The sequence below is a fragment of the Urtica dioica genome, chromosome 7 (assembly GCF_054948205.1).
Source record: "Urtica dioica subsp. dioica isolate 48M chromosome 7, U.dioica_male_clone48M_v1_H2, whole genome shotgun sequence".
Classification (NCBI taxonomy): domain Eukaryota; kingdom Viridiplantae; phylum Streptophyta; class Magnoliopsida; order Rosales; family Urticaceae; genus Urtica; species Urtica dioica.
The window spans coordinates 42,780,932-42,795,301 of NC_142762.1; the positions used below are offsets into that span (position 1 = coordinate 42,780,932).

Below are 14,370 nucleotides of genomic sequence, written 5' to 3' on the forward strand. Positions count from 1 at the left end.
CATGTCTTTGTTTTTTTTTTTGCTAGGAAGAACCATTTCTTTAACGGTACTACGAGGAAATATAAAATAAATGCAAAATAATAAATTAATTAAAATATAAAGTTCATAACCAAACCCACCGATTTGGACTTCCTTCACATAAAGATATACCGTTGGGTGTCGTCACAAGCTTTACCGTAGAAACATTTTACAAATGCTCAACGTCCTTCAACTCAATATCATATCATAACATATCATTTCAATCACATCACATCATACGATCATAAACATAAGTAAAATAAATGAATTCAACTTCCTTCTTTCGTATCATGTACAGAAGCAACATAAGCAATATTAAAAACTACCGATTTGACATATATATATATATATATAAATATATCCACATGCATGGGAGAGCGCAAATTTCTCTGTATCGAAAACATATTCGATCAAAATAATAAGGAAAAGAACACAAAGATATGTGTTTATTTCTACATCAAAACAAGCTTTAATACTGCTAATTAAGCAAATAAAAAGAACTAATTAGAAAATGGCGCGATTTCTATGAACACGAGTGGTCTCATACACAGGAAGTTCTTCTTGATACCTAACCGCTAGGTGATCGAGCTCGAAGAGATCGGAGCTCGAACAGCTCGCTGAATCATCATCGTCGTCTTCCTCTTCTCCGGCGACACTTCTGTTAGATTTAAGCCTGACAACTTCCTCTTTGGCGCCAAATTTATCTCTGAAGATCATTTGCTCGTTCTTCAACTGGTTCTGCTTGTACGCCCTCAGAAACTCCCTCGCCGTTGTCTCCGAGCCGTTTCCAGACCGGAATCTTAGACTCGAATCCTCCGCCTTCGCCGCCGTAGATCGGCAGTTCGTCGGTATCTTCCGGCGATCATCCCGGAGAGACTTGTGACCGCAAGGCTGAGAATCTTCGCCGACAATCACGCTCACAGGATAGAACCGGACCGATCTCTGAGGCGCACCGCCGAAGCTCCGGAGCCTCTCGCGCGTCGACGGCGAGTTCTTGCTTAGGCACGATCTGGAGAACGATGACGCCGAAGAGCAGGTCGTGCTGCTCGGAATCTCTCGAAACGACGGCGCCGCCGTAGTTGCGGCGGCGGCGCTCTTCGCGCCGCCGTTTTTGAACAGAGAGTTTAAGAAGCTCGCGAGCTTGCCTCCAGGAGAGATCGGCTGTTTCACCTTCTTCAGGTTGTCGTAGATCTTCAAGGCTCGGGATTTGGACTTAATTAGGGTTTCGTCGTCGTACTCGCCGCCGTGTGGTCTGTAGCAGGATCGATTTCCGGCGGCGCGAAGTTCGATTTTCTTTTTCTCCGGAACGGCAGTGCGGACCGGAGGCATAGGCTTGGCGGTGCCGAACATTGACTCCGTGTCCGACGACGAGAATCCGCCGGAGCTTGAATCGGAGGAGCTCGATGTGGAGCTGAAGAAAATAGCTTCGTTATTAGCGTCGTTGTATTTCTTCACGGATTCGGAGTTTTGGCGGTACTGTCTCCGCCGCTGCGCTGCGACGGCGTTCTCGCCAATTTTCCGGTCCATCCATTTCTCGATCAAGCAAGCTCTGCGTAAACTAGATGTTTCCTCGTCATCTTCTAATTCTTCATCTGCCTCCTCTTTTCTCCCGAATCCTCTGTTTCCGTAGCTTTTGCTCTGTTTCTTCTTCACCATTGTTTCCTTAAAGAACTTGAATTCGTCGCCGGTCTTCTGTGCGTCGTCGTCGATCGATCGGTAGATTTCCTCGAGGAGGCTCGAAGAGAACGAAGGACTTTCCTTCTCGTACCTCTCGAACCTGCCTTCTTTGCGCAGCGTTTTCTCGTGCCTCTGCATTCTCGTCGCTGCGAAAAATGATTACGAGTGAAGTGTTTGTTTCCTTGCAGATAGCAGATTGTGATTTTGCTTTCGGTTCTCTGTTTTCAAGGCCTCAAAGTGATACGAAATTAGTGAACTAGAGACAAATGTGAAAGAAGATATAATTTTTGTTTTGTGTTCTTTGGGAATGAACGAGCGAAGGAAAAAGATAAAAAGAAGGTTTCGGAGAGAGAGAGAGAGAATTGATTAGTAATGAGAGCACAAATGCACGCCTTGAAGTTGAAGCGAAGAGAGGAGAGAGGACCTTTTATACAAGGTTTCCACTATTTCACACGCGCGCGTGCGATTTCATTCCGCTACAAAACGACAGTCTGTCGATCTGATTACGTGGCAACAACCACGTGGATTTTTGTTTCCGGGTTTACCCCTGCATCTTTGTCCTTCCTTTTATCGAGGATTTAAGCCGTTGATTGATCTGAAGCGTACGCAAGGTTTCTATCCAGTGCGACCGTGACCACCAGAGATCGCGCTGCAATAATAGCGGGTCCAAATGTCGGCATGAGATTCGGATATTTTTTTGCTCCTAATTTATCGAAATCCCTAAATGTGCGATAATAGTCTCACTCTTTGTATATGTAATATGACAGTGTCAAAATTTAATTAGAGAGCATTAATGTTGTTTAGTAGTATAAATACATTTGACCTATGATGGCGGAAGAAATTTGAGGTAGATATACACTACTACTACATTTATTTTGATCAACTTTGGTTGAAACCATTAATAATTTCTTTGTGGTAAATAACTAGATCTCAGTAATAATTGTCACACACTTACTATGGTTCAGCTGAGCTCGTTATGTTTTTGTCGTATTCTTGCCGTGTAGCTGCTCTAGCATCGGCCCAAACCGTCGATTAGATTCAAGATCAGATTTTATATAATATTAGTAGAAAACGACGAAATACGAACAAATATTAATAATAAAAGGGAATTAAATTAGCTATCCCCAACAAACGAAGATGGAATTTGTGTTCTATATATGATAGGTCAATGTTGAAAGAATAAAGAAGGCAACTGTTTTTTTTTTTTTTTTTTTTTTTTTTCATGTTCGTCGTTTTTAGGTTTAATCAACGTTCTTTAATGAGCTGCGCTGGCGAATTGCAGTTGAATATAGTATTGCGAGTACGTAACCGATTTATAATCCAATGGAATTGAATCATAATGCTACGACAATAGAAGCAAATATATAATATAAGAATGATGCTATATGTATAGCTTAAATTTAATTTGTGTATTTTGGTCACCGCGTTTTTAGTATTAATATTATTTAAAAATAGAGACTTGACTTGCATAAAACATACGCTGTCAACAACTAAAATAGATATATCTTTTTTTTTTTTTTTCTTCTGAACAATATTTACTAGAAAGAAATTATAAATTACGTACACGAGTCAAACCACGCACTTCACCGCTCAATATGTGAAGTGTTTTATTCCATATATAGAATGTATCCATTTAATCTTTATATATAAATCATATAACTAATGAATACCGTAAACAAATTACGTTAGTTTAATTGGTGAAATTTAGGAAAGTAGCCTAGTAGTTTCCGCAGTTGAGAACGTTTATGAGTTTGACACAAAAAAATCTAAGCTGGCCAGTATAATTGATATTTCAAGAGCAACTCTAATACGGAAGTTAATTTTTTTTTTTTTTTTAAAAGAAGAGGAAATAGAATCTTAATAAGGAAATTGTTTGGTTGACATTAACTACAGTGAAAAGTGACGTGGGTATTTTCAAATTCGAAAAGTAGAAGCTCTTAGCTAATTATGAAACTCAGAATACTACTATTTTTTTTTTACCTTCGGTAAATTTCAAAAATATCCAAGAGCGCCTTAAAATAGTCTTTAGCTTTATCTCAAGTGCTGTTGGAATATTTTATTGTAAATGCTAATTTGCATATTTAGCCGCCATGAGTTTGTATTTTATTGTACAGGCTATCTTATTGTACAGGCTAATTTATCACCAAATCGACCAGCAACGAAGCCATGATTTGCCTTCAAGTGGGCTAAATATAAATTCGTACAAGGTCGGAGCTAAGAAAATCATTTTTTCTATTACAAAAAACTCTAATATTAAGTAATTTTTCTTAAATTTATCATTGAAGTTATAAGCTGTATTTGTTTTTTAAAATAAATTATGGGGAGGAATTATTTTTAAAAAAAGTTAAGAGGCTAAAGCCCCCTAGAGTGGATTTAGCTTCGTCCTTGGAATCGACTATATTTAGGTTTATAAAAAAAAATTATGTGATCGTACAACCTTTAAAATTTAAGGATAATTAATTAACCTTTTTTATTCCTTATTTGAATTGTCACATTAATTATGAATTAACCACAACCTACAAGTTCATGGAAAAAGTAGACGCGGCATATTGATTACGGTATCACAATGCAGAACCTTATATTTACAACAAGATATATGGTTGTGTGTACCTTACTACCTTAGTTACTTTACAAATCAATCAGACAAGCCTATATATGTACATAATTGCTATTCTATTAGAAAATAATCAAACAACAAGATATATGCTTTTGTGTCCTGCTGCGATGATCATGCTTCCTCAATATAATAAATACAATTAATCCTTATTATCATTCAGTACTAATTTAGTTGTACCGTTTCGTACGTAGTATTGTTTTCACACATACTCATTCGATTAATTACCTTACATTTACTATACATTTCTATCCACTCATTATGTGCTATTTGATAGAGCAACAAAAGCTTATATACAATATAATGTAAGTTATATAATATATATATATATATATATATATATATATATATGTGTGTGTGTGTGTGTGTGGATCGACACGAGAGCTATCTAAAATAGCCCCACACACCGCCACTGAAAGTAACTGAACCAAAACCAATCTGAACACTGTTCTGAGAACTTATTATAGCCAATTCCATGAAACCCTATGTATAGATGCATATATTATACACATTACATATGCACATTCATGGCACCATATAAATTGGCAGTGTACTCATAACTACTGTGCCCTAGTTGATGCAAAACAAACAGCATTATTAACTATGCTGAAAAGGATTGCCCTTTTGGAATGACTCTTACAATCAATAAATCATATATCCAAATAACAAACCCCACCAAAAAAAAAAAATATACATTACTCACTCCTTTGCCTCCAAAAACCTTGCCAACATCACATGATTTTCCAAGCATTGGTTCTCTAATGCTTACATACATACATATATGGCCATCCCTAGACACTCGCTATGATTCTTTCAACCCCCATTAACTCTTTATGCAACCCCCATTTAGTGGTAAAGTTAAAGAGTGTGACGCAGAAAGGTCAATTGATGATTTAATAATAATAATAAAACAAAAAAATTTACCATTGGGTTAAAATTTAATATAGGGTTTGAGAATGATTATGATCCTATGTGTACTTCCTCCGAAAATCTGATGGGATGGGTCGGCTTACTATTTGGTGGGACCAGTGTCTAGGGTTTGTGGTCTTGCATGGAAACAAAGCATTTGATAGTGTGTTATTGTGTATTGGTCCTATTGGAGGAATCGGTGCACTTTCCTTGTATAGTGACCCACGTAGCTTTTAATTCTTGGCCTTGCGTGTAAACCTTCAAGGAGTCCCGGTTGATATCGGCAATAAATATATCATATTTCACTCGTTTTCACCTGATTTATTATTATTCCGGGATAGGCAATGGAATGATCTATTTTGAATTATTCTACGTAAATATATATCTTTTTTTTTCATGCAATAGTTTACCCCTACTATAATTATCCGAGATCTCAACTGATCGAGTAAGGCCATGCAGTACATAAAAATGGAAGGATTTACTTGCATATTTTTTTACAATTTTTGGAAGTGCTTACGTAGTTTTTTGTAGTAAAAAAAAAAATCAAATTACGTACACGGACACATCCCCAATAATGCCGGTAGTTATTTATGAGTCTCGCTATGGTACAAGTAGTGGTTGTTTCATGAATGGAAAGATGTTCATTATTATGAGCCGTACGTGGTTTCTGATCAATATACATAAAAGTTACTATTTTTCATCCTTCGGTAATAAAATAACACTCATTACTTGTTCGATATCTTAAAAGAAAATCAGATGGTATTATATTTTCAAAGTCAATAGCAGCTCACTGGACCACATCTCTCTCAGCTGCAAATATTAAAAAAAAAAAAGAATTATTAAAGATGACTAGTTGGATATAATTTGAATGCCTTACCAGCTATATTATTTATACGTAACAAAACGATAGTAAACGATGAAATTCAATTTTTTATAACACAGTATTTTGATTATCAAAATTTACATGACATCATCATAGTAGTTTTTTTTTTCCGAGTCCTGAGAAGAAATAATAAAGAAAGGACTTAGCTGAGCTCGTTGGTGGTGGGATTAATTAGTTGAATAAAATTATGATAAGATGTTGAGAATGAACGGTCAGATCAGCGTGGGACCCACGTGAGAGGAGAGTGTGGAGTGGCACGTGAACCATTAACTAAAATACTCACTATTTGTCTTGTTTCACTGCTCACCCACTCCCTCTGACACGTGCGCTTATGGGGTTGTACAATTTTCTCCTCTGTTTCCATATATTATTATTTTATTGTTTTTTTTTTTCATTTTCAGTGCACGTCCTCATTTAATCAAGTTGATTACGCTTTGGCGACATTTTGTTTAAGAGCATTCATAATTTATGAATATGAAGATTTCAAACTTGGGCGTGAATCTAGGACAATCGCAGTTAACGTGTTATAGTTAGGTTAAGTTAGTTGTATAACTTGTGCACATTTTACTAAATTTCTTATCTTGAAACACGTAATCGCAAAACTTCAATTTATGATATGTATTGCTGATAATACTGATTAAAGAAAAAAAAAACAGCGAATGCTTAAACACTCAAGTATTTACGTTGGTCGCCTCTATAAAAAATAAAAAAAATAAAAAAAAATCGAATACTATATATATATATATATTTTTTGTGTGATTAGATAGGTGTTGATCATATAATAAATTAAGAACTTCTTGTCTTATTTAGACTACCGATTAGACTTTTGTTTAGTTTTAAAAAAATTGAGTCCATTTTCTTCAATAAATAAAATGTAAAATGGATTTTAAATTTTGACATGACTTTTCCTTAATACTGTTAACGAGACATAATAAATACATATCCCAGTTATACTATACTGTATTTTTTTCCCTTAGAATAGTTAGTTTTTCTGGTGTAATTTAATATCAATAGAGTAGGTTGAAGAGTTGTTTTCTTCATCTACAAGTCTTAACAACGACTCTACGATTTAATGAAGTGCCAGCCAAGCCAACAATTCCTTATTATTGACTAAACTCGTAGAAAGAAAAGAGCTTCTGATTAATAATAAGTCCTTTTTGAAATTCCAAGGTACAATATGTGAGCTACTGAATTCAATAAACAAAAAGCAATTCAAGGACGACGTCGTAGTAGTGGTGGATGTGGGTCCCACAAAAGGGGAACAGAGAGTCTCTTGTCTTGACCAGGAAAATAAAAAGAGGTGATGAGAAATGAGACCTCCGATGAAAGGCATTAATTGATTCTTCCGGGTGGGTGGGTCCCACAATCCCCGGCGTGCCCACGTGAACATGCATGGGCGTACATGCTTATTAGCTTCTCAGCACGGTTATATAGTTTTGCACCGTGTTCGGTGGGAAGGGAATGAAAATTGATAGGGAAATAATTAGGTATGAGGGGATTATAACTTCTATTTTGGGAAGACTTGATGAATAATATTTTTTTTGGAGGGGTTAATATTGAAAATAAGTATAATAATACTGGAAAACGACTTTAATTTTTATATTTCCCAAAAAAGTAATATAATAAGAAAACTCTTCTGTATTCAATTTTATAATATAATAACCACCGATACGGTTATCTCTAAAGTAACGATTCACATTTACGTGCTTTATCGTAAATTGAATATTACTATATTATTTAAATTTACCTTTTGTTGTGATCGTACTCTATAAATATCACAGTTATTTCAAATGTTGTGCGTCACTCTTTAAAATATTGATAAGGAGTGGGAAAGTGCAAATGTGACTGTTTGTCGTCGTTGATCTCAGAAGCGCATGATAGATTGTCGTAATTTTTCATGCAAGCGGACACGTGGCACAGGCTTTGGGTTCAGTTTTTCATATATACCCGTCAGAATCAGAGTCCCCTGAGCTGTGACGCGTGCTCAGCGTGTCGCACGTGCGTTCGTGGAAGTCTCTTTCATCACGTGCATGGCATGCCATGCCTGGGTTTTTTGCTTTGCCCTAGTTCCAACGTCTCTCTCAGTGACTCATTTTGGCTCGTGCCCTATCCGTTGGAAACTTCAAGAGACCCCCAAAAAAACGTTCATGGCCTACTTGAAAACGTTGATCAGCCCAAAATACAATGTCACTGGACATATACTTCAACTCAAACACTCCTCATTCATGCCCTGAAATTCAATATCGTACCATCGCTATGAGTGAACACATTTGGGTTCTCATCTCATGGGGTTGTTGTGCTCATTTATTGAGTCTTCTTTTTTTATCAAGTTGTGGGCTTTTGTCTTTGACTCATTAGAGATAAGAAAGTATACAATTATATCTTCCTCATCAGCATAGGAATTTGGAACTGATTTTCCTACATGATTAGTCGCATAAGAATGAATCAGTGTCGGTTTCATAATTATGTAACATTTTACATGACATATTCATTCAGACCAGTTTCTTTAGCACACACAAACTGTTTACACTAGTCTAATCAGCCACAAACACTTTGGACCCACCCTGTAAAATAATAAACTCCCATTACTCATTTTCAATAATATCTGTGGAGTTTGAGCTCGTTGACTTTAAACTATCTTTTCATGAATAACACCGCAACGAGACATGAAATGAAATAGTAAACCCAAATCCAAGTAGAGAAGATTGAACAACTTCCTCATGAACTATAGGTAAGTGCCAAAATGAGCCGTGTGAAGCACGCGCTGGGGCTGAGGATGGTGAAGCGGTCGTGGGAGGATGGGCGGCGGCGAAGACGGTTCCGCCGCACAGGGCGAGACCGAGGCGGCCGATGACTCATCGGCGGAGATTATGAGGCGGCAAACCCAAATCAGATGAAGAAGAGAGAGAGAGAGAGAGAGAGTGTCGAGTAAATTGGAGTTCTATATTTATTTTAATTTTATGAATTTGTTTTATTTATTTTGTAAGATTACAAATTTGCCCCAATTTAATAGGCACGTGACACGCACACGCAAAATTTAACTGACGGATTGAGAAAAATTTAGACGGAAGGACCAAAACGAAAAGATATTAAAGTTTAAACACCATTCAATCAGATTTTAGAGTCCAGGGACCGAAGTGACACAGTCGCCATAGTACAGGGTTAACAGTGTCATTTATTCTATCTTAAAAGCTTTCCACAACATACTAACACAATCTCTCCTTTAAACTTGGCCTCTTGAAAGTAAGCTCATTCTTGTTGGTTCAGCCTTTGCACATCAACCAACTGGTAGAGATCGCCTCGCCGTTGCTTCTGCAGAGGCAGGTTTGTCCTGGTAATTTTTAATTTATAAATAAAGAAAAAGAAAAAATGTTAGCCATTACATAGAGGTTTAAGCACCAGAAACAGTGAACAGCCATTGATTGATTAAAAGACATTTGCTAATCACCTTCTAGTCTCGAGAATCGAATAATCAATCTCTGCAATGACCACAGCTTCTTCATGTTCAGTAGTAGCCAGAACTTCTCCAAACTGTCACAGACAAGGTTTAACCAGCCCAAGGTTATGTTCATAACATCATAGTCTCTCCAAAGAGTACAAGCACGGTGATAAAAAGAGGCGGCCCGAGGGAATAAGGACAAGTTGGATAACCAAACCCAGGCTTAATCTTTCAGTTTTAGTTGCTTCTGTTCTGTAAAATAAACTGTGATTCTCGGATAGGAGAACCAACGGTTCTCTTGAATTACCCAGACCATCATTTAACCCTGTCTAATATACTTTTGATAATTTATTGTCTATCAATATATTAAGAATTTAATTCCTATCAAGCAGTAGATTTTAAATAAAATACGATATGGACAGGTATTTTTGTATTTATTGCAATATCATCGAAAGGACATACATTAGCGACTTCGGACTTTTGAGAGGTTTGTGCTCTCTGATTTTTTCCTCACTCTAATCTCTATGCTACTCCATAATTACCTCTTATTGTTCTTATACCCTCAATATCCAGTACCTAACAATCTAACATAATAACTGACTTACAGGGCCAACGAGGGTGGAGTGACCCCAAGCCACGTAACCAGCTCCAGAATCTCGAGCAGGTGAGCAAGTCGCTACATACAACTGACATTTCAAACCAATAACTATTTAGGTCACTCAAGCAAAAATATGTATCTTTTTTTTTTATTTTAGTTTATAGGAGTGACTAATTTTCTGAAAAAGATAGTATTAGTATCCTCCTAAAAATTGCAAGTAACAATGCAAAAGCAGAATATCGGTTATTATCACCTGATTATCTGTAGCCCTGCACATGACAGAGAAAGGGAAAATCAAATAAGAATGATAAATAAGAGCACGGATAAAATCATCTTGATCTCATAAAATCCCTATAAGAACGATTATTATCCTTTTTTCCATGTGCTTTTAGTAAGATTAAAAAATAAACACGTGGCAAAACAATTTCCAAAAGGGAGCATGATACCCAATAAGCCACCAAAAGTTTAAGAATTGCTAGATAGCCAACCTTTTGTAAATATTTTGTAAATAGTCACCTCAACTTATTTACGGCACTCAAAAAGAAAAATGCCCAAAAACATTCCCGCCTATTTTGGGCTTTTCTGTCTTTTTGAGTGTCGTAAATAAATTGAGGTGGCTATTTACAGAAAATTTTCAAAAAGTTAACTATTATACAAAACGCTATAAATCAAATGGTTATATAGCTAAAAGACCCTTTTTTTTCTAAAATAATTATATTTTTCTTACTTGTTCCTTCGGTAAACTCGAAGTTCTAAACATATATATATATATATATATATATATATCGATATTCTAAAACTAAATACTCTCCTTTCTGTGTCTTTCATGAGGAAAGTTGGTGATGGAATTCGTTATCAGAAAAGTTACTGCTTTCCCTGTAGTCAATTCTCATTTTCTATATACTTTTGATATTTCTTCTAATAACACTCGATCAAAATGGTCAACAGACCCCTCTTCCAAACTCTCGGTTGTTGTAAACAGACTCTTCCATCACAAAAAATAATTTCAACACCCTCCTCTATAAGAAGATGTCGGAAATGGTCAATAGTAGCCAAAATCGAATAAGTGCTTCATCGAAGAAGAGGAATGGTCAGCACAACCATATATTCTTTAAACTACTCTATGCCAATTTGGCTTCATGCCAGTTGATTTTTTTAAAGAATTTTCTGTCTCGGACCTAATTCGCAACCGGTTCACTGTTCTCGGCTACTGGCAGAGAGTTTTATATATTATAAATGAAAATGATGTTTCTATTAAAAAAAAATTATAAGAATGACCTGGCTCTCTGTAGTAATTCCCAATGCAATGGTCCGGTTGTCATGTTAAAAGCCCCCGGATAGCACAGCAAGTGAGCACCTGATCCCAAAAAAAATTTCACGTTGTCAAAAATCATTAACGAGCTGTTTTAGATAACCAAAGCAATCGATGTAGAGTAATAATAAATATTTCAAAAAATCGCACCTCTTGAGGCGTAAAGCATCGCCAATTCCTGAAACCGAAGGTCGTAGCAGATACCAATGCCGATCCTCCCAACATCTGCTCTCAAAACTCACTTTCCGATCAGTTAGCTCAAAAGAAAATCGCACTGCTTTTATTTTTTCTAGTAATGGAGAGCAAGATGGTCTGATGAACCTGTGTCAACTATCGTGGGACTGTGACCGGCGGTCAGAGTCTTCGATTCTATAAACGTAATCTTCCCCGGGATGTCAATGTCAAAAAGATGTATCTATGTGAAATCAATCCGATTATGAATCCAATGATCACTCAGGGAAAAAAAAAAAGGATAAATCTAAATTTACCTTCCTGTGCTTAGCTTTGAGCTCCCCATCAGCACCAAAGACACAGCAAGCATTGTATATCCGATCCCCACATCGCTCAGGAATAGACCCACCAACAATGGTGATTCCAAAATGACGAGCAGCTTCGGAGAGCATGGCCGTCGAGGGAGACGCGTCGCCTCCGGCCTCGATATCTTCCGCGTAAACGGGAAAGCAATCGTTCGAATAAGGACTGTTCCAAATTTCCTGTCACACAAATACTTAAACCCTAATTCCTTGACAGTTCGTTCCCCTAATGCCAAACAACTAATACACCAATCACTCTAGTCAATTCGCTCATCAGATTGTAATAAGAGACATACACAAAAAGAATCCCCAATACTTCCTATCACACATATATCAAACCCTGTCAAACAACTAATCAACCAATCACTCTAGTCAATTCGCTATCAGAGACACACATAACAAGAATCCCTAAAAAAAAAAGAAGAGTAAAACTGACGGGAAGAAGAACGAGCTTGGCGCCAGAAGAAGCAGCTTCGTTGATGGCCTTGCGAGCGTGTTGGATATTCCTCGCCTTGTCCGGAGTCACCGAAAGCTGACAAAGCCCGATCTTGAACTGAAAAAAGAAAAAAGAAAACCAGAAACACGCTCAGTGACTCAACGATGAGAGGAGACGATGGGAAGGAATGAGAAGTTGCCTGGGTGATGGGAGGGGCGGGCGAGGGAAGAGCCGGTGGGACCCGGGCGAGTTCGGGGGTGTACGAGGAAGCCATGGCTGTGAGAGAGCGAGGTTTTTGGGGCAAGTTCGGGATTCGAATGCGATGGGTGATCGAGAAGGGTGTGAGGATCGTCGAAGGTGAGCTGCGAGAGAGGGTGAGATTCTTGGAGCTTAGCGCCGATGATATCGCTGCTCTCATTTCACTCACTTTCTTTTCACCCAATTTTCTTTCTATCTTTATTTTATTTTATTTTTTTACTTTCCAGGCTTGACTCCGTTTGTGATGAGCTGACTTTCAAGATATTCTGGTTTACTAATGGTGGAGGTCGAGGGTTTTTAATTCACTTTTCCCTACTCACATCTCATGTGCTTGTACTTCGAAATTGTGGTAACTCTATTGTATATTATTATTAAACATTTACTTCATTTTAATACTTTTTGTCCAATAATTGAGGTAAAGCTTACTATTATTTCTAAAATTAGTTAAAAAGAAGAAGATCAAATCAATCTAAAACGGTTTAAAAAAATTAAATCAAATTAGACTAAATAGGAAAGAAAAAAATCGGAACCGACCAAATCGATAAAAATGATCCAATTTAATTTAGACTGTTTCAGACCATTTAAACTGTTGAAGACCATTTTTAATTTGAATACAAATCGGACCGGATCATTTATAAATATAAATAATATCAGACCGGATCATTTATAAATACAAATAATATCGGACCGGACCAATAAAATTGTATTTTTTAAATTCATATTTTGGTCCAAAAATCAGTGATCAAATCTAATTTACAGTGTCACCAAAAATCAATGTTACATCCACGTAACAAGAAATAGACATCAAATTAACAATACCCAAATTGATATCCACGTAATTATATAACAATATATCTCCTAAAAGATATAAATAATTAACTAAATACATAAAATAAAATAAAATAAAATTAAAAGACTCAAAATCGATGAAAGATAATAGTGTATCTTTAAAATACGGACCAATCTTTGCATCTGATTATAGATTTTAGATTATTGGATAGATAATTTTAAGTCCAAAGCCGAGAATAAGCTTAGACGTAGAGCCTAGAGTAATAGCCTAGAAATTGTTTGAAGAATAATATAGCATCTTCACGAGGTATTTATGTAATTTTTATCCTAAATTAAAATATAATAGAAAAGCTCAAATCCAATTAAGAGTAGACGAACAATAATTGTGAAATAAGTTTGGTCAATCGGTAAAAATAAAATTGGTTAATTTTAAAGTCGCTATGCTAAATAATTTCTTCAGTCAAATTCGGGTAATTTATCCAATTTCCTCTGTAACAAATCCGCGACCATTAAATTTATTTCTACAACACTTTCTTATCTCTATGAGAGAGCTCAAACATTTGTCCAATCTGGGAGTGACATGGAAGGTGGTGGTACGTACAACCCTCGAACGGTCGATGAATTTTTTAGAGATTTCAAAGGTTGGTAATTTCGTTTTTTTTTTTACCCTCCATTTTCCCTTTATAATTTTTTTTTTGTTCCTTCTCCTATTTCAGAAGTAGAAGAGTTCTACCAACAGTTCGAATTACAACGATCACAATTAAAAAAAAAAAAAAAAAAAAAAAAAATCAACCGTCGCTTTGTCCTGCCCAACGGTAATTAACTGTCTCTCGCGCCCAAACATATATATATATCGTCATTTCCTTATTCAGAACAACAATAACAACAACAAAAAAAAACTTCC

The 14,370-nt window shown here is 36.4% G+C and overlaps 2 protein-coding genes across 2 annotated transcripts; both read right to left on the minus strand.

Moving 5' to 3' along the window:
* Positions 1-300: 300 nt before the first annotated feature.
* LOC149391803 (protein BIG GRAIN 1-like B) lies at positions 301-2,327 on the minus strand. The gene has a single exon (XM_089618668.1). The coding sequence runs from the start codon at positions 1,831-1,833 to the stop codon at positions 523-525; it is 1,311 nt and encodes a 436-aa protein (XP_089474794.1). The 5' UTR covers positions 1,834-2,327; the 3' UTR covers positions 301-522.
* Positions 2,328-9,160: 6,833 nt separating this feature from the next.
* Positions 9,161-12,937, minus strand: LOC149391804 (Nitrilase/cyanide hydratase and apolipoprotein N-acyltransferase family protein). Its single transcript, XM_089620169.1, has 10 exons — positions 12,619-12,937; positions 12,420-12,536; positions 11,939-12,163; positions 11,772-11,865; positions 11,601-11,675; positions 11,417-11,495; positions 10,392-10,407; positions 10,146-10,226; positions 9,550-9,632; positions 9,161-9,432 (listed from the first exon to the last, which is right to left on the minus strand). The coding sequence occupies exons 1-10, from the start codon at positions 12,835-12,837 to the stop codon at positions 9,351-9,353; spliced, it is 1,071 nt and encodes a 356-aa protein (XP_089476295.1). The 5' UTR covers positions 12,838-12,937; the 3' UTR covers positions 9,161-9,350.
* Between the last annotated feature and the right edge of the window lie 1,433 nt (positions 12,938-14,370).